The sequence below is a fragment of the Aricia agestis genome, chromosome 6, assembly GCF_905147365.1.
Source record: "Aricia agestis chromosome 6, ilAriAges1.1, whole genome shotgun sequence".
Classification (NCBI taxonomy): domain Eukaryota; kingdom Metazoa; phylum Arthropoda; class Insecta; order Lepidoptera; family Lycaenidae; genus Aricia; species Aricia agestis.
The window spans coordinates 8,712,677-8,737,254 of record NC_056411.1 but is presented as its reverse complement, the minus strand read 5'-3'; the positions used below and the strand labels follow the sequence as shown (position 1 = coordinate 8,737,254).

At 34.6% G+C, this 24,578-nt stretch overlaps 2 protein-coding genes across 5 annotated transcripts; one reads left to right on the top strand and one right to left on the bottom strand.

Annotated features, from left to right (window-relative positions):
* Nucleotides 1-1,707: 1,707 nt before the first annotated feature.
* Nucleotides 1,708-15,769, top strand: LOC121728412 (phosphorylase b kinase gamma catalytic chain, skeletal muscle/heart isoform). Of its 4 annotated transcripts, XM_042116588.1 has the most exons (13): nt 1,708-2,054; nt 4,517-4,692; nt 4,911-5,043; nt 6,082-6,233; nt 8,009-8,099; nt 9,997-10,026; nt 10,374-10,480; nt 10,747-10,844; nt 11,903-11,986; nt 12,792-12,953; nt 13,790-13,893; nt 14,142-14,220; nt 15,008-15,769. In XM_042116588.1, exons 1-12 carry the CDS (start codon nt 1,963-1,965, stop codon nt 14,179-14,181), a joined length of 1,269 nt encoding a protein of 422 aa, XP_041972522.1. In that variant the 5' UTR covers nt 1,708-1,962; the 3' UTR covers nt 14,182-14,220; nt 15,008-15,769. The 4 variants fall into 4 exon arrangements, with proteins under 4 accessions (XP_041972522.1, XP_041972524.1, XP_041972523.1 ...); XM_042116590.1 differs by lacking the exon at nt 11,903-11,986; XM_042116589.1 differs by lacking the exon at nt 14,142-14,220 and having other exon boundaries at nt 13,790-13,972.
* A 2,891-nt stretch (nt 15,770-18,660) lies between these two features.
* Nucleotides 18,661-24,297, bottom strand: LOC121728141. The gene is made up of 9 exons (XM_042116256.1): nt 23,785-24,297; nt 23,129-23,385; nt 22,131-22,223; nt 21,485-21,595; nt 20,720-20,791; nt 20,551-20,625; nt 19,977-20,207; nt 19,082-19,230; nt 18,661-18,666 (listed from the first exon to the last, which is right to left on the bottom strand). The coding sequence occupies exons 1-9, from the start codon at nt 23,991-23,993 to the stop codon at nt 18,661-18,663; spliced, it is 1,203 nt and encodes a 400-aa protein (XP_041972190.1). The 5' UTR covers nt 23,994-24,297.
* Between the last annotated feature and the right edge of the window lie 281 nt (nt 24,298-24,578).

Genomic DNA, 24,578 nt, shown 5'->3' with positions numbered 1-24,578 from the left:
GTTGCCAGTTTGACGCGACACCTTTCGTTTATGTTTGTAGATCCAAGAAATCTCACTCGCACCCAACTTCCGACTTTCGAGAACTTTGTGCTTACCTACTTTTTAGAATTCCGTAGTCAACAAGGAACTCTTATAGTTTCGGTCTGTCTGTCTGTCCATCTGTCTGCCCGTCTGTCTGTCCGTCTGTCTGTCCATCTGTCTGTCCGTCTGTCTGTCCGTCTGTCTGTCCGTCTATCTGTCCGTCTATCTGTCCGTCTGTCTGTCCGTCTGTCTGTCTTCCTTACACATCAAGCCAGGATATTTTTTTGCGTCCACCCCACCGGTGTCGTTGGATAGGTTTTTAGGGTTCCGTACCCAAAGTGTAAAAACGGAACCCTATTACTGAGACTTCGATGTCTGTCCGTCTGTCTGTCTCAAGCTGTATCTCAAGAATCGTTAGAGCTAGAATTTAATTTTCACAGATTGTGTATTTCAGTTGCCACTACAACAACAAAATATACTAAAAACAAATTAAAGTTAATATTCAAAATTATGAAGATTGTGTAAGTACAGAAATAATCTCTAAAGGCTGTTTAGTGACTTTCGACATGATAATGCAATATCCACAACCGAACGTATAAGCTATTGAGATAATCTTCTATACATATAAATAAAATTGGAGTGTTTGTTTGTAATATTAAAATAACCGTTTTTAGTACATGCGTATGAATATTTAGACGGTACTTACACCAAAATAACAATTTTGTTGTAAGTACCGTCTAAATATCCTGTTTGGCGGGACTGATTTTGACGGGACTTTTATTGGCAGATATCTGATGTATTAAGGAGTAATTTAGGCTACTTTATAACCGACTTCCAAAAAGCAGGATGACATATTTTTACTTTTTTATTAGAAATTAGCATATATATATATATATATATATATATATATATATATATATATATATATATATATATATATATATATATATATATATATATATATATATATATATATATATATATATATATATATATATATATATATATATATATATATATATATATATATATATATATATATATATATATATATATATATAATATATTTTCTGATTTGGGACTAATCTGGAACACAATATAATCTCTTGATGCGTACAATGGATACCAACTCTGACAGAAAAGTAGTTTCAGCATAATTCGACATTAAGAACACATTAAGAAACAAGAAAAGAAACTCATTTAATTCATGATATCGATAATGAGAATGTCAAGTAATCCTTAGATATACGTAAAAAGCCATGCAATTGCGACTAGTAGTGAAAAAACGCGAGAGTGTACAGTAATGCGCTCGCTTTCCTCGCGAGACCCTTTGTCTCGGGCGCAAAATACCGACACCGGACCGAGAGGGTCCGAGACAGGCGAGACGAGGCGAGCGCACCCATTTACACTCTTGCACTCGGGCAGCCTCGCTGTGTCTCGGCGAGAGTGTACAGCCGACATAAAGTTGGGTTTTTCGAGATACGCCACTTCTGCTTTTACCCGTCGATATGAAGCCCTGCACGAGTGACGAGCCACAGGCCACAGCCCACAAGGCCGAGGGAAGCCGAAAATCTTTGGTCTTTAGTAAAAAAAAAAAAACAAATGTCATAACAGCTGTCACTGACATTATCCGCTGTCGTTGTCATATGTCAGTTTATAAATTGTCTGTCGGTCATTTTGTGTATTTTTTTATTTTGGTGGTACGAAAATTTAAGAAATTATTGCCCATATATATGGGACGAAAATTTCTCAGCAAAATTGTGATATATTATCAAAATCCTTATCTTTTGCGCTCTACTTTTATACTTAATTTAGTTTGAAGTAACTGAAAACTCTACGGATGGCTGTCAAGGACTGGATATTGAATAACCTTTCGTCATTGTGAACAAACTTATAATTCGTGCGTAGTCGGTTATAACTATTAGTTCATCGAAAGTAATAATGGCTAAAGAGGAAGATGATGATAATTTACCTGACAAGGATGCGGCTAAAGAGTTCTATGCAAAGTATGAACCAAAAGAAATTATAGGAAGGTATGCTTTAGGATGTTGATACTTATTTATATCTTTGCAGTAATAAAACTATGAACATTTGCCAATTTTAGTTGAAAAGTAAGCTTGTGAAGCAAGTATAAAATTATTGGTGACAGCTGCAGTAATAGAATGTTTCTCTACAATTTAAAAATTATTGCTAATTTGTTTGTAAGATTTGATTACTTGACTGTGCCAGAAAATATTATGTTTTTAGAGTTTTTTACATTCATACCATCGTCATATATATACCATACTAGCTGTCCTGGTGAACTTTGTGTCACTTTAAAACCTTCCCTGAACTTCTACAAATATTTTGAGACTAAAATTAGCCCAATTCGTTCAGCCGTTTTCGAGTTTTAGCGTTACTAACACAATTGGAAATCCATTTTTATATATATAGACTAGCTGTTGCCCGCGACTTCGTTCGCGTGGACTTCAGTTTATAGCGCGCGGTGTCAACAAAATTGGTGTCAAAAGCTTTTTAAAACCCTAGTAACCCTTAAAGGAGTGAGCACACTGAGACGGGCCGTGCCGGGGCTCAGCGTACCGGGGCTCATCGCGAAAATCCTCCATGCAATTTGTATGGAAGCGGCAATCTGCTGCGCCCCGACACAGTGTGCAATACGCGCACCTGCTTCCATACAAATTGTATGGAGGCGGATTTTTGCGATAAGCCCCGGCACGGCGCGTCTCAGTGTGCTCACTCCTTTAATCAAAATACCCAAAACAGCAGTGTAGTGTGCACATAATATTTTTTTTTAAATTAAATTTTTCTATACCATATTTTAAGGCCGCTTATTTAGCTTAACACAACTTAGCTGCATTACACAACTTTAGCTTTACCCATAAACTATTTAGTAGTTATTATTGGTATGCTGTTGTTTCTGATATCTATGTTGGTAGGTGAGTTATTTGATGATGTGTATAACAATCGAAAGAATCGAAAAATTAAACCCAACATGGTACCACCTACATAATATGAGCAAGCGATAGCGCGATCTAGGCGACTCTTGGCGCCATCTGTTATGAGTTTTAGAACTAACTTAATTTGAATTACCCTTTTTCCAGTAAAAAAGTAGCCTATGTCCTTTCTCAGGCTTTAGACTATCTGTGTACAAAATTTCATTACAATCGGTTCAGTAGTTTTGGCGCTGTTGTTTCTGATATCTATGTTGGTAGGTGAGTTATTAATTAATAATGTGTATAACAATCGAACGAATCCAAAAACCCTCCTCAACATCGTACCACCTCTTATAGAAATACATATTATGAGCAAGCGATAGCGCGATCTAGGCGACTCCTGGCGCCATCTGTTATGAGTTTTTGGATCTAACTTAATTTGAACGAATTATATAATACAACCCCTTCTTCCCATAATCTTCGCGGCGCAATCAAGGCTTACCCCCGCCTTGGTAGCTCCCACTTCGAAACGGGCGTACCGAAAATCGCAATTTTTAATTTCGCCATGACTTCTAAACCAAACGTCCAATTTTAATCATTCAAAGACAAAATATTATAATTTTAAGTTACAGCATTGTAAATTTTATTTTAAAAGATTAATTTTTTTACCTCACTTTTTTTTGGTAAAAAAAGTGGGCCCCGTGCGAGTTTCTTACTTCTTAGTTCTTCTCGCCGGGATAGTTCCCGAACTGTGGTAGGCACCGTAGCTAATATTAACATTCTGAAAGTATTTTCTTAAAATCTACTCAGAAATAAAACATTTTTTATTTTATTTTATTTTATTTTATTTTCTACACAAACTGTACTTAGTGATGAAATAATTTATTTTGATAAGGATTATCAGCATGAGTAAAATAAATGAATTCAAATGTAGTCCAAAAAAAATCAAGATTTTGAAATAAAAAAAATGGTTGTTGTGCCTCAATCGACATAGACAGGTATAGTGTGTCGCGGACATTTTTGTAGATATTTATAAGACCTACATTTACTTAGAACATTGTATGATTCTATCTTGTATAGTTTAGGCAGCGTACGCAAAATAAGTAACTTTTATGGTTGATTTTTTTCACCTTGTGTCAGAAAAATCCAAATATCTTACAGAACCCTATATTTTCCAAAATAAAAAGTAGCCTATGTTACTCGTAAATAATGTAGCTTTCGAATGGTGAAAGAATTTTTAAAATTGGTCCAGTAGTTTTTGAGCCTATTCATTACAATTAAACAAACAAACAAACAAAGAAACATACAAACAAACAAACAAAGTTTACCTCTTTATAATATTAGTATAGATTATGATTTTAAAGGTATCATTATTATCACCTTAATAGTAAGAGTGATGCCAATTGCCAGGTTCAGTTCAGCAGTAAGTTTTTGGAACAAAGATGTTTAATCTGTTGAACAAAATTTTATATAAACAAAATATTAATGTAACATAAATTGCAACTTTTAGACCAAAAAAGTATAACTATGTGATAACAATTAGTATTTAAATAACATTTCAGAGGCATAAGTTCAACAGTTCGGAGATGTGTGGAGAAAGAAACAGGACATGAATATGCTGCAAAAATTATAGACCTGAGTCAAGAGTCACAAGATGGTATAGACACACATGTGATGAGAGATGCCACTCATCAGGAAATTCACATACTGAGGATGGTGGCCGGACATCCTTATATTAGTGAGTGAGTTATTTCTTTATAGGGTTACTAGTACTGTTGCTAAATATCAAGTAAAACTGTGTGCCTAAAAAAAATGCCTACCACCCGAACCGGTGGTAGACATCATGTAGTTGTTCAGAGAACATTTGCAAAAAATTATTTTGAATAAAAAAGTTTGAGTTTGAGTTTGTAGACATGATATACAGCAAATCTTTTCAATAAAATGTTTTTATTCCAGTTGAGCTACAAGATGTGTTTGAATCTGAAACCTTCATATTCTTAGTATTTGAACTGTGTAAAAATGGTGAACTATTTGACTATTTGACTTCAGTTGTAACATTATCTGAAAAGAAAACTCGATATATCATGAGGTATGATACATTATTTTAAATATTATATTATATTTGCTTAAAACTGCTACCTTGTAGATTATTTATGGGTTCTTAATAAAATATTTACTCTACTATAATACAAGGTTCAGGAACAAACTAAAGAAAATACTATTTTGAAACATAATATTATGCTTACACAGTGTGTTTAATATGTTCTACTTTAATATTTTTTTGCTACAAAACAAAATAATTTCCGCACATAACTTCTTATTTTGCTAACTTTAAATGCAGTGTCTAATAATAATAATCTGCATCCCACCAACTGTTTGATGGCACAGTTTAAATTCATTCACATTAATACTCTGTTGTCAATGAGTAAACATAATATTATGAATAGGTAATTTTAATGCACTCAATCCAAACCTAATTACTAATATCAAATTATGTAAATCATGAACTGTATTATAATATAATATGTATGTTATTACTTATTACTAATAACACTTGTTTGTTTTTGTAAGATGTTATTCTTATCAAACAATATGTTACATTTTAATTGCTTAAATATTAGGATGACATAAATTGCCATTATCAGTGAATATTATGATTCTAATAGTCGCCTAATAATATAAGGATGTTTCCTTGTTACAGAATTAATGAACTGCTGCCTTTTGCTTAGCACTGCCTAATTATTTTTAGAAATTTTTATCAGTTAAATGTTTTTATGAGTTAAAGTAATAAAAGTCCAGTGATAAACATTAACATTAATTAAACTATAAATTAGGTTCTGATAATATTTTATAGGTTCTTTATATCATATAGATTAACATTACATTATCATTTTATTAAGAAAAGGTTGTAACAATTCCTTTTATATTATGTAACTAGCTGTCCCGGTGAACTTCATGTCACTTTAAAACCTTCCCTGGACGTCTACGAATATTTTGAGACTAAAATCAGCCCAATCCGTTCAGCCGTTTTCGAGTTTTAGCGCGACTAACACATTTGTAAATCCATTTTTATATATAAGATAGTACAAAAATCATACTCAAAATATAATGTAATTGCATTTTTCAGGCAAGTTTTGGAAGGAGTAAAATACATACACAGCAAGGGAATAGTCCACAGAGATCTGAAGCCTGAAAATATACTTTTAGATGATCAGCTAAATGTCAAAATCACAGATTTTGGTTTTGCAAAAGTTCTCAATGAAGGCGAGAAATTGTTTGGTAGGTTTAAGTAATATGTATTATCTACTGAAATTAAGAGCCTGATGCCAAAAATATTAAAGCACGCTAGCCCCGCCTACATCCAATCGTGATATAATGATTCCATGAATCGTGCCCCCGAGCAATGTGCTTTACGCTGCAGCTAATAGTGAACAATATCGCGTAACAACGGTTCCCGCATTACAGCACGAAAGGTCGTATGTCTCAAAACTGTTTTTGATGATTACTTAAAAATTAAATACAATACTAATATTTCCTTTAGCCATTATTTTATAAAGTGTGTGATTGTAGTAGCAGTCCTGTCCCACTCGCGCGTTTAGGTATCGAACTGTAAGTACCCCTTTAAAGGGGCAGATCACAAGGGACCCACAAGCGAGCGGTGACGCGCGCGCAAGATTTTTTCGTCGCATATATCTACGTACTGATTTAACCGCTGTGACAGAATTGTTATTATCTGATAAATATGAACAATTGAAAAAAGTCAAAAAAATATTTTAATAAAGTAATTTAAGACTTTAAAATACAAAAAAAGATAAAAAAAATACACAAACATAGCAAATAAATTAATTTGTTACAAACAAACCGCATACTACACATAAATAAACACAAGTTACTATGTTTAAGTTGTAAAAAATTCCTGACCAGCTCCTACACTATAATCGAATATAAAACTATTATAAAATATACGTTGGGTTACTAAAATTTGAATATTACAATAAAAAAGTTTGCTATTAGTAGCTATAGTAATTAAAAGAAGATTATTTTATTTTCTAAAAGGTGACAATCTTGATTTCGTCAGAAAGGGTGCCTCTTACGCGATAGAAAGAGAGCGTAAATGTAGGCAAATATAATTGTAGGCACCTAGCATGGCGCGGTCGGAATTTGAACTTTATAGTATCGTAGCATGAGTTGTTATTTTTTTAAACGGGTTGCACGAGTTGGAAATATGTTGGTACTACTAATATATATTCTGTGGTAGTAGTGCAAGTTAATTAATGATAGGAACTTAATAAGTGTAACAGATATTTGTTGAAAAGCCCAGAAATATTCATAATTTCGAAAAATATCGAGTCAAATTAAGTGAATCGTGTTAATTTTTAACGTTTCGTGTCGAACCGTTAGGCAAATATCAGATAAATATTTCAATTTCAATTTCAAAGCTTTTTATAACCAAAAACTTACAAAATGTTTAGTAAACAATTCATTAAATCATTATTTAGGAATGGGAAGCTGCACGTCAGCCTCCTTATTGGCGTGTCCTTCTGACAAAGGCCTCCTCCAGATAAATATACAATGATTAAATAAATCTTAATTTCATTTGAATAAATCGTCTTCCGGAATCGTAATACTTATTAGATTTAGAAAACGCAGCAGGCAGCCCGCTCTTGAAGTATAACATTAACTGCCAAGGTGTTAAAAACTAATTACTGATCAAAAGTCTATTATGGCTTTCAGTTGTGCTGAAAAGTGTTGAAATCCTGAAAGCTTAAACTACATAGTAGAAAAAAAATTGCATAGAGAACCACATAGTAAGCTGTCAATTTGATTTTAGTACTACAAGCAATAAGCATACATGGGGCATGGACGATTTACTAGGCATAAGGCACATAACACTATACAGTGTACATGATAAGAGATGTCAGATGATATGTGCATAAAATGCTTGTGATAGTCAAATCGAATCAACAGCTTACTATTTATGTCAGTACGAATATGTATTTTTAATCAATGGCGGAACTATTTTAGTTTCTTAGTTAATAAATTAATTCTTTCAGAACTATGTGGGACACCAGGGTATTTGGCACCGGAAACTTTGAAAGCTAACATGTTTGACGACGCCCCAGGCTACGGTATAGAAGTCGATATGTAAGATTATTTGTTATTAAGTCTTGTGTCTCTAAATTAGGTTAGGTTTTTTTTTCAAATTAGGATCAAGTGACTCTATTAATCAGACTAAAGGCGAGAACGCTCTAAAGCAGGGGTGCCCAAACTTATTTTGTCTACTGCCCAATTTGAGAAAAAAATGTTTTAGCACCCAAATTGTTTCAATTTAAAATGTATTCAGATGAAATCAATCACCCTCAAGCCACACAACGCCCCCTTTTTTTTCTGGGCGCCCACAAGGGGGCGTTATCGCCCACTTTGGGAGAGACTGCTCTAAAGCGACACTATGCTGCAGCGGAACGACGCGACACGTCACAGCCAAATATTCTTTGTATGAAATCGTATGAGGTAAGGTAATACGCGATTGTGAAGCTTCGCGACACAAAACGTCAGTTCAATGGGACGTGAAGAGTCGCGCCGCTGCAGCATAAAGCTTAGAACAAACCTACGCGAGACGGGAGCGTCTGCAACGCGAAACTGGCCGTGCACACCTGCGCGACTACGGCGCGAACCGTCAAACTTCATTTGTTAATGAACAGTCACTGAAGACGCGCGACTTTATCTGGTGTATGTTAACTGTTGTGGTAATGACATCCTCATACTTAATATCAGAGTCCGATGCGTCGGACATGAGGGTTGCGAGATGCTAAGCTTGCCTTTGATTTGGAAGGTGCAGAGGAATAAAACACGTCCACAATGGTCAAGTTTAATTAATTTAGGCGCCTATCACACGTGCATGCTTGACTACAGATTTGCTTGCGCATGCCGGCTTGAACACTGAACATTGTGCGTGTAGTTGGTAAAACTGTAGTACGCGCAAGCCCCAAAGTTTGTCTTGTTGTTTTTTAAACTTGCTTGAAATTCAGGCATGCCTTCGTGTAGACTTGTCTGCGCGTGTGGTTGGAAGTTCAGTGTTCAAGCCGCTCTTTGTCAGTCAAAATATTATGGTGTTAAATTATGGTGTGTTGCGCGCAAGCTGCTATAAAATGGCAGATTTACGTACATGTTATAAACGTCAGTTTGCAACTGAATTCATTGAATTATAAAAATCTCTGCTCGCTCTGTGGAAGATCAAATCGAAAGATTCTGACAGGAATAAAAAAAATACGCATATGAAAAAAATTATTTTATTTATGCATTATCAATTTTGTCACTCGCAAACAGTAGAATAATTAAAGCAGAAGAAATAGCTCTTCATTGAGAAACATTGTTTATACGCCGACGATCTCGGCAACAATGTGGCTTGCGCATGCATGTGGTAGATAAGTCAGTCTTACATCTTTTCATGCGAGAAGCATGCGCTACAAAACAGCTGTGTTCAAGCATGCACATGTGGTAGGTGCCTTAATATCATGACACAATCTATCAAAACGTAAACAAATAAAACAATCATAAACTAAAGAGTTGTACAAAAAAATAAAAAAAAGGTTTTAAAAAAGAAGTCTAGATATTATGTACACTTCAAAACACGCGTCTGACAACTTGACGCGCATGTTTCGCTTTGCCGACGCGAACATTTCGCATCGCGGTCGCGTAGGTGTGCACGGCGCCATAAGATTACATGGGCAGCGTCCGCCGCGCGGTAGACGCTACCGCTTCGCAGTCGCTTTGGTCGCGTAGGTTTGTCCTAAGCTTTATGTCGCTTAGTGCGCTTTCACCTTAAACTTTTAAAGGAATGGTAAAATGAGGGTATCGATTAATGTTTGTTTCACTGTAGACTAAACTTCTGATCTGGTTTTGAAGAGATAATAGATTCGTATAATTTGTAAAGAAAGTAAATTTGCGTAAAGAGGCTAGCTTTTAACTTTTTTATCAATTTGCAATTGAAACTTTTCTTTAGCTCAAAAATACTCAGCAAATAATTATGTAACAATTTCAGATGGGCGTGTGGCGTCATCATGTTCACATTGTGAGTGTTAGAACTTTTTAATTTTCATTTTTTATTTTATTTCAATTTACTCCCAACTAAAAAATTTCTGTCGTCCATTGGTCGTCTAGTCTCTTGATGCATTGGTCTCTTTTATATGGTTTAGCATATATTTTTTTGTTTTAATTGAAAATCAGAGATCATGTTATAAACTTGCTACATCTCATATTTTTAGTTGAAATTTTAAAAAATATAATATTCTATTTATTATCATCATTACAAGGCGATTATCGCCTAATTTTTGAGCCATTGTAAATAAATTCACGCACAAAATCGTTGCGTTATTCTGTAACTCAATTAGTAATTAATTTATATTTCTCAATTTGTAGGTTGGTCGGATGTCCGCCGTTTTGGCACCGGAAGCAGATGGTTATGTTGCGAAATATAATGGAAGGAAAATACTCTTTTACTAGTCCAGAGTGGGCCGATATTTCAGGTTTGTTTTTATTGTTTTTTTATGTAATTTACTCCAATGTTGCAAAGTATGCGATTGCGTTTATACTTGAAGTGTGTGTGAAACTAGCATATTTGGTTATATCGTAAAGATGTTAAGTATGTAAACTGTTAAATTAGTAAGTTATTAATAAAATATTGTATGTTCTAAATAAGTTTGTCTCTATACCGAAACCGACGACGATCGAAGAGGCTCGAAAAGTTAAGAAGTAATTGCCATGTAAAATATTATGGATTAACTTCTTTCAGACGACCCAAAGAATTTAATTAGAAGATTTCTTGTTGTGGAACCGAGCGAGAGAATACATCTCGATGACGCTTTGTCACATCCCTTCTTTAACGCTAAGGTAAGATTTGTATTTGGTAGGTTCTTCATTTAAAACTGTCAAAAACCTTTCACTCGTACTTATATAGAGAAAAGTACTTTACCTTTAATTTCTCTTAAGTAAACATTTAAAATAAGTAATTGTAGTTTGTCTATTTTAATTGGAATTCGGTGAAGTATTGATGAATTTGATTAATCTGGGTTCAAGGTACTCGTGTCTAACTATTATTATAAATGTCGATAATTACATATTTGGCGATTAAAAATTATAAGTAAGTACATGTGCTACAAACCACAATGTTCAACATCGACTGTGACTAACAAAACTCTTAAAAATACACGAACACAATATAAGGACACTACGAAACTACAAATATAAAAGTTAATACAATATGATTACACAACTGAATGTGCTAGTTAACTTGGCCTTCGACTTTTTATAACTAACTACTAGTAATTCCTTGCATTTTAACTTCCAAAATGAGATGTACACGGTTTGTTTTTTATTCTACAATAATTGGTTATAAATAAAAAAATTGAAGGAATTACTGTTTATATAGAAGCCTCATTCATGTAAGTATTTTCGATGATATCTTTTGGCCTTTGGGTTAGCATGATTTTAAACTCTCAATATTTTAATTTTTAATACACGTCATTAAAACTTACGAATTGTAATGCGTTTGCACGTGTACGCAGTTACGTACGTATGTGTTCGCAAATACGTACGTGCGTCGTGCCCTAACGTACAAATTCAAAAATCGCAAATATTTACATAATTTGGCCTTAATAAAGCACTGATTGTAGTAATTTCACCGAGCTTCTTTATTATTTAAAAGCCTGACCAGGAAAATGAAAAACCTGAACTCAGGACGCCTTTTTGTTGCAACACTACGAATAACTGGAATGCGATAAAAATGTGTGTGTTTGACATATTTTAAGACATATTTTAATTTTAATTATTAAATAAAAAAAAATACTGTCATGAACTTCCACAATAAAAAGGTTTACTTGCCTGGTCAGGCTCTAATATGATCTTATGTTTTGCTTATTACATTTCTTTTCTCGCTTATTCACTGATAGCTATGGGACCAAGACATGACACCACTCAAGAAGGAACTGTGCGGGACCAGTAACCGAATGTCGAGGATCGACCAGCTATCTATGGTAATACTCATTGTAACTTAACCGTGCTATACCACGGCCTCATATGAAACCCGCGTGAAGTCTTACCCCTTATAGGGTTTTTAACAAAGTGTGTCAGTTTTTTGTGTGACTTTTTTTCTATTATCCGTTAACATTGGAATATTTATCTTATTATAATTTTTCAACAATTTGTGATTAATATTATAATTTATATTTTAACGAAAGGAAACAAATAATACGTCGAAAGTGTTGATTAGGCTAAAAACTTTTATCTTACGCTAAAACACGCATTATGCTTTTTATGTTGCATTTAAGTAGGTACTTTTATATTGCTTTGAATGTTAGAAATACATGATTTATAATATGTTATATTAAATGTTATATTATAATATCTATTTATACTACAAAAATATTGTTGGTAAGTTTAGCCCAACTAGGCTGCACTAAGTCTTTTGTTTTAAGTTCTCTCTCAGTAAAATGACATATTAAAAGTATTTAGGCTGCCTTCACATTAAAATGTGAAGGCAGTCTTAAACTCCCTTTCATGCTTCGTCAGTAAACACAAAATGAGCGATCATTTTACTGACTGAGATTGAAAATTGGAATATTTTACCGACGTTTTAATATTCATGTTTTGTCCTTGTCTACGTTAGAAAAACCGTTTGACAGACAATGATAAAATATTGTGTAGCTATAACATCTATACGTACACAACTTATAATATTTTTACTAGCTTTTAACCCATCAACTTCCAAGCGGCACCCGGGTCTATTGTGTCTGTGATTCCCATGATCGAGATATTCATCTATGAACGTTATATCTACAGGCTATAAAAGCGAGCGGTTTCAACGCGCGCGCAAAGCTACGCGTGGCGCTAGTGGCGGTGCGTGCGGCGGTGCGCCTGCGACACCTGCCCACCGCCGCGCGCCGTGCGCTCCCCCGCGCCCTCGTCGCTAGAGACCCGTATAATGTGCGCGTGCTTAGGAAGGTATGTGCCGTTTTACTGTATATTTTATAAATATACATAGAAAATAACTCTTGCCCTTCAGTATAGTTTGTGCGTTTTAAGATGATATGGGTGACAGTTTTCATATTCCTTGCTACGGGTTTTTTTACAAGAAAACCAAAAAAATCTAAATGTAATAAATTATGTTCTATCTACAAAAACAAATGTTTCATATAACTGTAAATGAATAAAAATGAAAAGTTGCTAAATGCTAACTTATAAATATAAAATTATAAATATTAACTGTGAAATAGGAGTATAAAATTATTGTTACGAAAACATTTGAAAAAAGTAGATGCATGAAACGGAACTTTTGTCAAAAGAGATTGACTCTGTTGAATCGAAATCAAATCGATAAAAAAGGGCGACCATCTTAAATCGCCGGCAACACTGAAATGTCAGTACGAAATCGATAATTTCGATTGCAATTCCTTTACGAAGTGATTCGATATTTTTAAATTATCGATTAATTTTTGTTAGGTAACTTCCCTACTATTGTCAATTTTAATGTGTCACGGATATCATCATAAAACGCACAAACTATAATAATTATAGCTAAGGATTATAAAATGAAGTAAAAATGTAATAGTCTCTGTGCGTTGATTGGTCTGACATTGAATGATGGATAATTTTTTGGCGCTTATTATTATCATCATCGACAGTTATTTTGAGTCTCCATTTATACAGACAATATTAAGGACTAAGGAATAGTGCTAAGTCCTTACTACTGCCTGTATAATAGGCGCCAAAGTTCAATTATTATGAACATTGGTAAGTCCCTTCTTCCTTTTAAAAGTTTTGATACTTTGTATGTTCAGGTGATAGACGGTTGCGCGTTCCGAGTGTACGGTCACTGGGTGAAGAAGGACGAGGGTCAGAACCGCGCCGCGCTGTTCGAGAACACGCCCAAGACCGAGCTCAAGTCCCTGTACGTCAGCAACCTGAGCCGATAGCGCCAATGACATCACCACACACCTCCACGCCGCTCCTCCCCACACGATGTAAGTGCACGCTGTACTGCGAGAACACGCCCAAGGCCGAGCTCAAGTATGTACGTTAGCAACCTGAGCCGATAGCGCCTGTGACGTCACCACACACCTCCACGCCGCTCCTCCCCACACGATGTAAGTGCACGCTGTACTGCGAGAACACGCCCAAGACCGAGCTCAAGTCCCTGTACGTCAGCAACCTGAGCCGACAGCGCCTGTGACGTCACCACACACCTCCACGCCGCTCCTCCCCACACGATGTTAGTGCACGCTGTACTGCGAGAACACGCCCAAGACCGAGCTCAGGTCCCTGTACGTCAGCAACCTGAGCCGACAGCGCCTGTGACGTCACCACACACCTCCACGCCGCTCCTCCCCACACAATGTAAGTGCACACTGTACTGCGAGAACACGCCCAAGGCCGAACTCAAGTTCACTCAGCAACCTGTCATGTAGGTAGCGCATAAGTCTAAAATTCTAAACACGTATCTTTCGTTAAAAACGATGACGAAATTCGTTATCAAAATGTATGCGTTTTGACATAAGTCATCGTTAAATGACATTTCGCTTGCGAATACTAATGTCAAATCCCATACATTTTAATAACGAATTTCGTCATCGTTTTTAACGAAAGGGACTTTGGCTACGGCCATATGTCTATTTTCATTGAGCGATCTTAGATAGCTTACAGACGAACGATACGCTTCGACGGCAATCGCTGGATTTTTTTTCATTGATTGTTTTGACATTTGACTCGTCCCGTCGACTGCAGCTGTCGACGCGTGCCGACGACAAGTGCCGTTCTAGAGCTCTAAGATCGCTCAATGAAAATAGACGAGGCAATCGACTACCAATAACATCGCACTATCTGATTGCGTTCTACCAATAATGACCCATCTGGTCACTAACGTTTCCCCGTAAGCGCCCACCACGCTCACTCCTCACCACCCCTAAAAACCTAAAGACCTAAAAAACTGCACATTTACTTCCATTTTTACTCAGCAATCTCAAAGTTGGTGCTTGACTTATACCTTATGTTTGTTACAGAGGAGGACGCGACGGTACACAGAAGATGGACACAGTAGGGTCGTGCGACGGCACATTAGACGTATTTTAGATAATTTCATACAAAGACGTGTATTATAATGGTAAAGTATAAATGAGCCAAAAGATATGATAGGAATTAGGTAATTACAAAATACAAGGGCGTCAACAAAAACTCTATTTTAATATCATTTGCCTGTAAACTATGTTTGCCGTAAAATCGTTTACTGCGTAATTTAAATATGGAACCCCTTATAAGTTCTGCTACTTAGGATTCTTAGACAACTTTAATTCGATAGCTTTACAGTAAAGTTGGAAATCAAAAATGTATGAGACGCTTGCGTAGCGCTGTCAAATACCATGCATATTCTTGTTCATAACTTCGCTTTAAAATTTATTGAATGGAAGTTGACCAAATGTTCCAAAGAGCATTAATCACGAATAATACCTTCATCACAACCAAAAAGATCTAAATCAGATCTCCAAGATTAAAAAAAAGCATATTTTCTAACATGTTTAGTCAGTACCCCAAAATATAAACAATACTCCAAACCTTCGCCATTTTGAGCTTAGTCCATTGCGAAGTAGGGCAAGACTGCCAGTGCCATACAAAAGTATGTTCTATGTTTAGAAAATATAGTAGCTTCTCATACCTACATAACACTTGCGCCAGCATGGAAAGCCTATATTATCTCTCTCTATCGTTCTTCGTAGTTATGAAAGAGAATACATAATGTTTAAAACCAAAAGTGATGAACCAAACTGGTGCATGGTCTAGACTCTAGAGAGTCGATTAAGTTTATTGATTTGACTTCCTTGCCGTGTTACTGCCAATATTTACTAAATGTAATACGGTTTTTTGGTAAAATCTTACCAATCATAGTTGTTAAATATTTTATTTAAGTCATGTTTTGTTGTTTGTCTTCTTTATTTGCGAAACAGAAATATGTAGGTCGTTTGTCGAGATTAATTTTATATATGTATGTATGTATGTATGTACCATCGAGGAAGTTGATTCCTATGCAATTGACAGACCAACGTTATTTGGTCGAATATGTCAATTCAATGTTAATTGTGATCTGTCAGCTGGGTTTGACGTAACGCAACCAAACTACTTAGGTCCCCGATTTGCATAGGAATCAACTTCTCTGATAGTACATAAAATAATAATCTAGATAAATTTTATATTATTGTTTTAGATAAGGTTTTTAACCCTTACAAAAGATTAACCTTCAATCGAAACAAAACTGCCGTAGAAGTTAAAGAGACAGAAATATTCTTAAAATGTATTGTTTACGGCTATAAATGTCCTATTATTATTAACGTAATATTTACACTTTTGTTAAAACACCAACTTATAGTAAGTAAATTCCTTTCACTGCATAAAATGTGCCTATATGAAAACCCCCAAAATCTTTGATTTTTTGCAGTAAAAAACACTGCCCTACGTTGAATTTTTAATTTAATGTAAAAGTAATTATTTTTGGATAAAGTTTACTACAAAAATGTTATCAACCGTTAAAAATAATTTATCTGGTTTGTCGCAATTTAAATCGGATTTGTGTGTGATTGATGTGTTTTAGTTTATAAGTTATAAAGTAGGATCTAGCCAAATTTCAAGCAAACAAAAATGACAGTGACTTTATTATAATATTAATAAGAGGCTTAAAAATATTTTGTAATCTTGCTATACAACTTATACAAGTCTCTTCTACAGTTCATATAAAAGGTCAAAATGCAATTAGTTCTCACATTAGAAGCGATACCATCGATAACTCTAATGCGTTTAATTAAAATCTGCATTGTTTTTGAACAATATTGAGCGATAACAATGTGATATATGATTATAAAAGACGCAAATTAACGTACTAAGAGAAGGTACTACGCTTTGGATGTATAGTTGTCAGTTCAGGCAGGCAATGAGCAAAAAGAGTCAACTGCGTTCGTCTTCGCCATTGGCTCTAAACGATGAATGTTTTTATTAAGATTTAAAAACCTTGAGTACATATTAAGTACCTACCTATATTAACAGATAATAAACACAATTTGATGTTGACAACATTTTACAGTAATAATTTTCCTCTCTTGGAACTCTTGGAAGCCATATACAACTGTTTTCTCACAAAATCATTTGAAATATTATAGCAACAACTTGTGACAGAATACAAATAATATACCTGAACGGGTTAGCTATAAATTACAATTGATAAAAAAAAAAACTTTTCATAGAATTAATGAAAAGGTAAACATTTATTTGTTACATAAATATTGTAACTCACTTTTAGCGACTTGTAACTTTTAGAGAACATTTTATGTTGAAATATTGTGCTTGTATATTGTTAATTGTTATATTTAAAATTATATAATTATAACTTGAACAAGTTAAGTTGCTGTGACTGTATTCGTCCTAGTTCCAAAATGGATTTGAAAGTAAAAGATAGTTTTTAATTATATCACAAAAGTGTCTTGGCTGGCGAATTTTATTTAAATCTTAAGAAAAAATGTTATTACAATTATTTATATCCAGAGCGTAAACTATTAGATACTAAGGTAGAATCATTCTTCAGATGAAGATAGCAATAATTTTTAATAGAAGTTTTAAAGATAAGATTTTATCTGTGTGGCAAAGAGAATATAATCACTACGTTTTAAGAGACCGCACTACCATAGAAACAGTTGAGCTCACGCACACATCGACAGTTAGACTGCAAACTAGTACCAACCTAGAGATTTCTGATCACCGACAAACAGTACTGCCAACCTTCAGACAGATCATAATTTGACAGTTCTAGTGATGTGGACTAGTAATTATGAATTATTATCGAATATCGATACTAGTGTTGGGCCTTTCTATTGATAATATCCTAGGGGTAGGTAGGGCCTCGGGGTTTTGTTTCTGGGTAAAAGTGAATGTTACACAGAAAGAAAATACTTAAACATGGATAATCAAACAAAAAAAATCAAAAATCCATGTTTAAATATTTAATATAATATACCCGTGTAACATATTTAAAAAATACACAAGATACAAATTTAGTGGTCTTTATTTTGTTGTTGAGCTCTTTTAATTTTGTCCGCGACATCAATTTCGGATTTTGAGAACTCAGTATTAAATATTTTACAAGATTTTCTTATAAATAATTTGCTCAAAAATGTCAATAAATATTCATGAACAGAGTTAGAGTGAACACTGCACTTAAACCATTCCATATTGCAGTGGACACTTAATTGCAAGGTACAATATTGGGCAATATGAAGCTGATGTAGCTCAGGCAAAATTGTACTTTCATAAACATCTTTTGCTTCACTCACTAAAATACAAAGTTCTTTTTTTGGATAAGTAAGAGAAATTTTATCTTGCCACCATTCTTTTAATGATATAAATTTGTATAATGGCTCATTTAGATCTGGATTTTCTTCTTTAAGGAAATATTTGCAACTTTCACAATCAAATTTTTTAAGAACTCTTGCAGCTAAGTATCCACTAACATATACAATTGGTTGTTCCTCAAAATTGCAAAAAGAAATTTCGACATGTTCAATCTCGGGTTCTTCGGGCAGCGACAGCATAGGATAACAAACATCTGCCTCTTCTTTATCAGAATTCTCATTCAGACACGTAGCTTCAAGCATTAATTCAGACTCAGATTTTTTAGTTAATTCTGCATGAGATATAAACAGTTTGTTATAGTCAATTTCACAATTTGAGCCACGACTATGCGGCCCTGTTAATCCAGAAATCACACTGGATTTTAAAGCAGCATTAAAATGACTGCATGTTGGATTTCTGTTTGTTATGCTGTGCTGTCTAATATTCCCAAACAAATTTTCCAAGGAATCTTGGTTAAGTTGGCGTAAATTTAAATACTTGAAACTAGCTTTTCTGTGTAAAAAATTCCAAATATCTTTTAATGACTTTAAAGAAGTTTCTAAACCCTGGATGCAACGCACATTTCTCAAACGTATTTGAGAGTCTGACTTTAGAAATTTAATTGTATGAATATACTTTAAATAATAATTCCAAGATTCCTCGTGTTTTGTTTTTTTTGAAACATTTTCCCTGATCCCTTTTTTTACATCTTCTGGCGATTTTGGTCCATTTGTGCAATCAAAAAGTTTGTCCATTTCTTCAACAATGTAGGCAGTATCGTTGATCTCTTCTGAACGTGGGTCGCTCCATGCTATCATCTTCAAAACCGCGGCCATCGTGTTGCTTAATGCTTGAGCTGCAAATTTAACACGCATTTTAGTTTTATATGTAGGGTTCACAACTGTTGATGTAATTTTCTTGAAATTCAAAAAATTCCTATTCCTCTCTTCTGCTTCTTGCAAATGGCACCATTTCGCCCTTTTCCCTTTGTACTCCATAATACCAGCTTGGAAAAAATTGTTCCTTATCGATTTAAATAGATGTGGAATATCAAAAATTATGAATACTTTTTGTTCATCAATAAGAAAATAGTTGGCTTCAGTACTCAGGCCATTAAATTTTCTTAATAAATTAATAGCACCAATATTAGTGGGGCCTTGGTCACAAACAGTCGAAAGAACATTGAATCCAGCCTCTTGTATGGCTCTCACAATATTTTTTATCAATACTGCTAACTTTTCACTTTCTATTGTTCCTTCAACAAAATAATGCGCTACCGGTTGTTTAAATTTCTGTTTCAGGCCTTGTATCATGAATACCAAGGCATGTCCTGCAATTTTGTTGTTTCTGCCCATACTTTCACCATTTCCCAGGTCAACAAATCCTTCAACCTTATCTAGTGATTCATTATAGATCAGTCGTTTCTTCAAAGCAATCTCATCAAACAATAAAACACAGTATTTTTCGTCATCTTCCATTTCTACAGATTTTTCTTTTAATATCTGTATAATTTTAGAATGAATGCCAGGTTCCATAGGGATTTCTTTTAAAAGCCTTTGAAGTGATCGTGTGCTTGGGAGTGGTAACATTTTTTGCAAATACCGGTATGCTTTAGGAGAACAGACAGAGCGTAGGTTTTGTTTTGCGGTTGCCATCGTTTTCCGTGTGGGGCTTTTTTGTAATTTTTGACTGCATTTTCCACAATCGATTTAAGGATATCAGAGTCTAATTTATCCAAATTTAATAAGGACTTTGCCATTCTCCTTATCGTGATTTTTGATTCTTGTAGACGTTTTAATATTCTCCTTTCTCTTTTTGTTAAAGTTATTTCATCTGTAACAAAAAATACACATTCACAGATCAAGTACATGAAACTGTAGATGACGCCCGTTGCGCTCTCCGTTGCGCCAAAATTAGATTATCGCGCGGGAACCGTACATTTTTCCGGGATAAAAACTATAATATGTCCTTTCTCGGGACTCAGAGTATATTCATGCCAAAAAGCAAAATCGGTTCAGCGGTTTGAGCGTGAAGAGGTAACAGACAGACAGACACACTTTCACATTTACAATATTAGTATGGATGGACAATGCATTTTCCTTTCCCCTAGATTTTCTAATGAAAAAGAGGTTTGTCCTGTGAGTAATAAGAATGTTAATTTTAATTTGATACATACCATTTGTTCGACTTTTCCTTGATGTTTTATAGCCTTGCACCAGAATTTCTTCACCCCCCATCTGCATTGTGGTTCCTGGAATATATATGAATTTTCAAACAAAATCATTATAGTTATAATTTTTATAATAACAGTTATATGTTTTTTTAACAAAAGATTCAAAACTTACCAGTCTTGCATTTTTTTGGTGATACAATGTTCTGAACCGAAATTTCATCGTTCGCCGTAGGATACATTTCTACTGAAATTATAGGTTAAAGGTTAATATAGGAATATGTTTGTTAATTCTTCTATAAATCATTTTTCTGTTCCACAAAATATAACTCTTCCAACAACTTTTGTTAGAAGAACTAATATTGTTGTGGTATTTCTGTTACTTTTTATTAATTAGGTACATAATTGCTTATTGTTTAAGCATTATGAGTCACACCCAGTAGGTAAGAATATAATTTAATTTTTCTGTTTGTGCATCTTTTTCTTTTTGGTTCCCTGGGTCCGGCTCATGACTGTTGCAGGCGTCGCCAGCATTATATTATAATGTCATTCGGTGTTTTATTATTTTACACCTCGTCGAGGTCAAATCCATAAGGATAGCGGATAAGGATAGGGATTAAAAATTCCCTTGCTGTACCTAGCAAAACAGACAGACCATTCCACAGGTACTTTTCTCACACATTTTCTTATATTATTAAAGTGTGGGGCAACAAAAAACAGAATTTTACCTTGAGTGGGTGTTAACCCATTCACCGCCAAGTGCTGCACATCTGAACAATACTGAGGTGCCACATACTTTCTTTTTTAAATTTTAATGTTACATTGCAAGGAAACACAAAAACAAACCAGCAGCAGCAAAGAAGCATTCGAAAAAAACGACAATGTTTTATCATTGACGGTGAACGGGCTGCAATGAAGTATAAATAGTAGTATTTCTTACCTCCTTTTTTTCTTTTATATGTCAAGTGTGTAGGAGTTTTCGAGGTTGAAGGTATTGGTACAAAATTATCAGTACCATATGTTTTATGGACATTAGTAAGCACTGGTCCACCTGAAAATTAAAATCATTTTTACTTAACTTTATGATAATTTCCACAGCTACTCCATAAAACAGAAAAATAAATTTAGCCAAGTGCGAGTCGGACTCGCGCACGAAGGGTTCCGTACCGTCGCGTCATAGATCAAAAATAGGCCAAAAATTGTTTTTTTTGTATGGAAGTCCCCCTTAAATATTTATTTTATTTTTACTGTATTATTAATTGTTAAAGAACACATATAATTGAAGATTTTGTGAAAATTTCAAGTGTCTACATGTTACCATTACTGATATCGAGCAAGAAAGGCAAAAAAAAAACACGTTTGTTGTATGGGCGCCCCCGTTAAATATTTATTTTATTTTATATTTTTTAGTATTTGTTGTTATAGCGGCAATTAAAGAAAAACATAATCTGTGAAAATTTCAGAAGTTTAGCTAAAGCGGTTATTGAGATACAGCCTGGAGAGACAGACAGACATCGAAGTCTTAGTAGTAATAGGGTCACGTTTTTACCCTTTGGGTGCGGAACACTAAAAAAAGAAATGTCTACCTTGATAAATATGTGCCTCTGTCTCATTTATTTCAGTGCTTGCTTCAATTGCCATATTCATGTTTATCTTTTCGGTAGTAGACATAAGTTTATCTGGAAAAAATGCATAAGGTTTAAGATGTTTACTATCCTACTAGAAATTAGAAAAAATCAAAAGTAGAAAAGTTTTTCTAACATCTGCCTAGGTTGACTGACTTCATACATAATAATCCATCAAGTGCGAGTTGAGCTCACGCACCAAGGGTTCCGTACTGTTATAGAGCAAAATAGGCCAAATATTTAGTTTTTTTTATGGGAGCCTCCCTTAAATGTATATTTTATTTTAATGTTATTATTAATTAACGTACACATATAATTCAGGCCTTAGTAAAAATTTCAGGTGCCTAACTGTTGCCATTACTTATATAGAGCAAAATAGCCAAAAAATCATGTCTGTTGTATGGGAGCTCCTCTTACATATTTTTTTTATGAAATAAGGGGGCAAACGAGCAAACGGGTCACCTGATGGAAATCAACTTCCATCGCCCATGGACACTCGCAGCATCAGAAAAGCTGCAGGTGCGTTCCCGGCCTTTTAAGAGGGAATAGGGTAATAGGGAAGAGTAGGGATGGGAAGGGAAGGGAATAGGGGAGGATAGGGATGGGAATTGGGCCTCCGGTAAACTCACTCACTCGACGAAACACAGCGCAAGAGCTGTTTCACGCCGGTTTTCTGTGAGAACGTGGTATTTCTCCGGTCGAGCCGGCCCATTCGTGCCGAAGCATGGCTCTCCATCGTTATATTAATTTTATTTTGTTTTTAGGATTTGTTGTTACAACAGCAACAGATATACAATCTGTGAAAATTTCAGAAGTCTAGCTATAGCGGTTCTTGAGATACAGCCTGGAGACAGAGAGATAGACTGACGGACAGACAACGAAGTCTTAGTAATAGGGTCCCGTTTTTACCCCTTGGGTACGGAATCCTAAAAAAAAAAAAAAATACAATGGTCACTTACCTGTATGTTTTCCAGCAGGATTAATTTTATCATAATATGATTTAATATGCAAAGGAAACTCAGTAAAAAGGTCATCAGATAAAGGGGTTCTCATGAGACCTTCAGTTGGCACTGCACTGGCTAACAACCGGTTCCCTTTTGCATTAAAGCATTGACGGGTAAAGTGGGCACCACATATAAACTTGAGCTGATGCAACTTTTCAATTGGCACATAAACTAAATCTTCAATGCCCGATGCTTTCACCCATAATCGACATCTGAAAGATTTATAATAATTTGTTTGTAGTCATTCAAAGCAGTCATCAGACTTAGTTCTTACAGGATTCAAAACAGTAGCCTATGTTACTGTTGGATAATATAGCATTCTTATGCTGGAAGAAGTTTTGGAATGGATCCAATAGTTTTAGTAGAGCCTTATTTGTCGAAAGGAATAAAATCTTTCCTCTATAATCTATATAAAGTAGCATAAGAGGTACAAGTTACAAGTTTTATATTATAATATATAATTGGATGGATTACTAATTAGACTTTGCTGATTTAAATACGTACTGATACAAGTAACACAATGAGTGCCAAAACCCTTAGTGCCGAATCACACCATCAACATCAATTATTGTCATATTATGATGCAAGAGTACAAAAGTTGTAAGACTTACCGATCAGGGTCAAGAGGAAATTTTGCAAGAAATATGCTCGATTTGGGGAGTCTACGTACTCCACAAATCGTACACTTCTTGCAGATGCGGCTTTCCATGTTAGTTGAAATATTTTCAGACGAAAATAATAAGTAGGTATCACTTTTCAAGGAGTCGGTGAAAATGTAATTAAACTCACGAAATCGGTGACACGCAACAAAACTTAACATAAAAGCACAAATTTAATAGCCAATTCACTTGATATTCAAGCAAAAATCAATTTTTTCAGATGTTTGTTTTATACAATTTTCAAACAACTTCAAAAAGTGAAAAAGTCATTGCAAAGCTGCCAACCTTCAGTAATCACAAAATCATAGATAACAAAATGTTAAGATTCTGTATGTTGGTAATGATTCGCATCTCAAACTTGAAGCCTTGCGGTTATTCAAATATAGACTTTATTTTAAAAGCGATAGAGTCGTGTTTTTAGTGACTGGCTTGGGGGTCAGGCTTTTTATATGGAAGTGTCGACCCACTGCTGTGTGGTATTAAAAACATTTTTTATATTCTACAACTACATATTGTTTAAAACATAAACCTCGACAGTATATATTAAGTCTATGGTTTAAAATATTATGATGTATGTGTCATCGAGGAAATTGATTCCTAGGCAGTTGACAGACCTACGTCATAATATGTCAATTCAATGTTATTGGCATAGATGAAGTATTATTATTGGTCTACCAGAAGCTGATGGCAAAAAGTGAGAAAATAAATTGACTCTTGCAATACCGGGGTAGGTAATTGGAATAAAA

What these genes read in the sequence shown, in the direction of transcription:
- LOC121728412 (XM_042116588.1), top strand. Translation starts at nt 1,963, where the DNA reads ATGGCTAAAGAGGAAGATGATGATAATTTACCTGACAAGGATGCGGCT. An exon ending in TGAAGGCGAGAAATTGTTTG is followed by an intron (nt 6,234 to 8,008) that starts GTAGGTTTAAGT and finishes TAATTCTTTCAG; the next exon opens with AACTATGTGGGACACCAGGG. An exon ending in AGAGTGGGCCGATATTTCAG is followed by an intron (nt 10,481 to 10,746) that starts GTTTGTTTTTAT and finishes AACTTCTTTCAG; the next exon opens with ACGACCCAAAGAATTTAATT.
- LOC121728141 (XM_042116256.1), bottom strand. Translation starts at nt 23,993, where the DNA reads ATGTTAAGTTTTGTTGCGTGTCACCGATTTCGTGAGTTTAATTACATT. An exon ending in TCCTGCTGGAAAACATACAG is followed by an intron (nt 22,224 to 23,128) that starts GTAAGTGACCAT and finishes CATTTTTTCCAG; the next exon opens with ATAAACTTATGTCTACTACC. An exon ending in AAGGAAAAGTCGAACAAATG is followed by an intron (nt 20,208 to 20,550) that starts GTATGTATCAAA and finishes TTTTTGTTACAG; the next exon opens with ATGAAATAACTTTAACAAAA.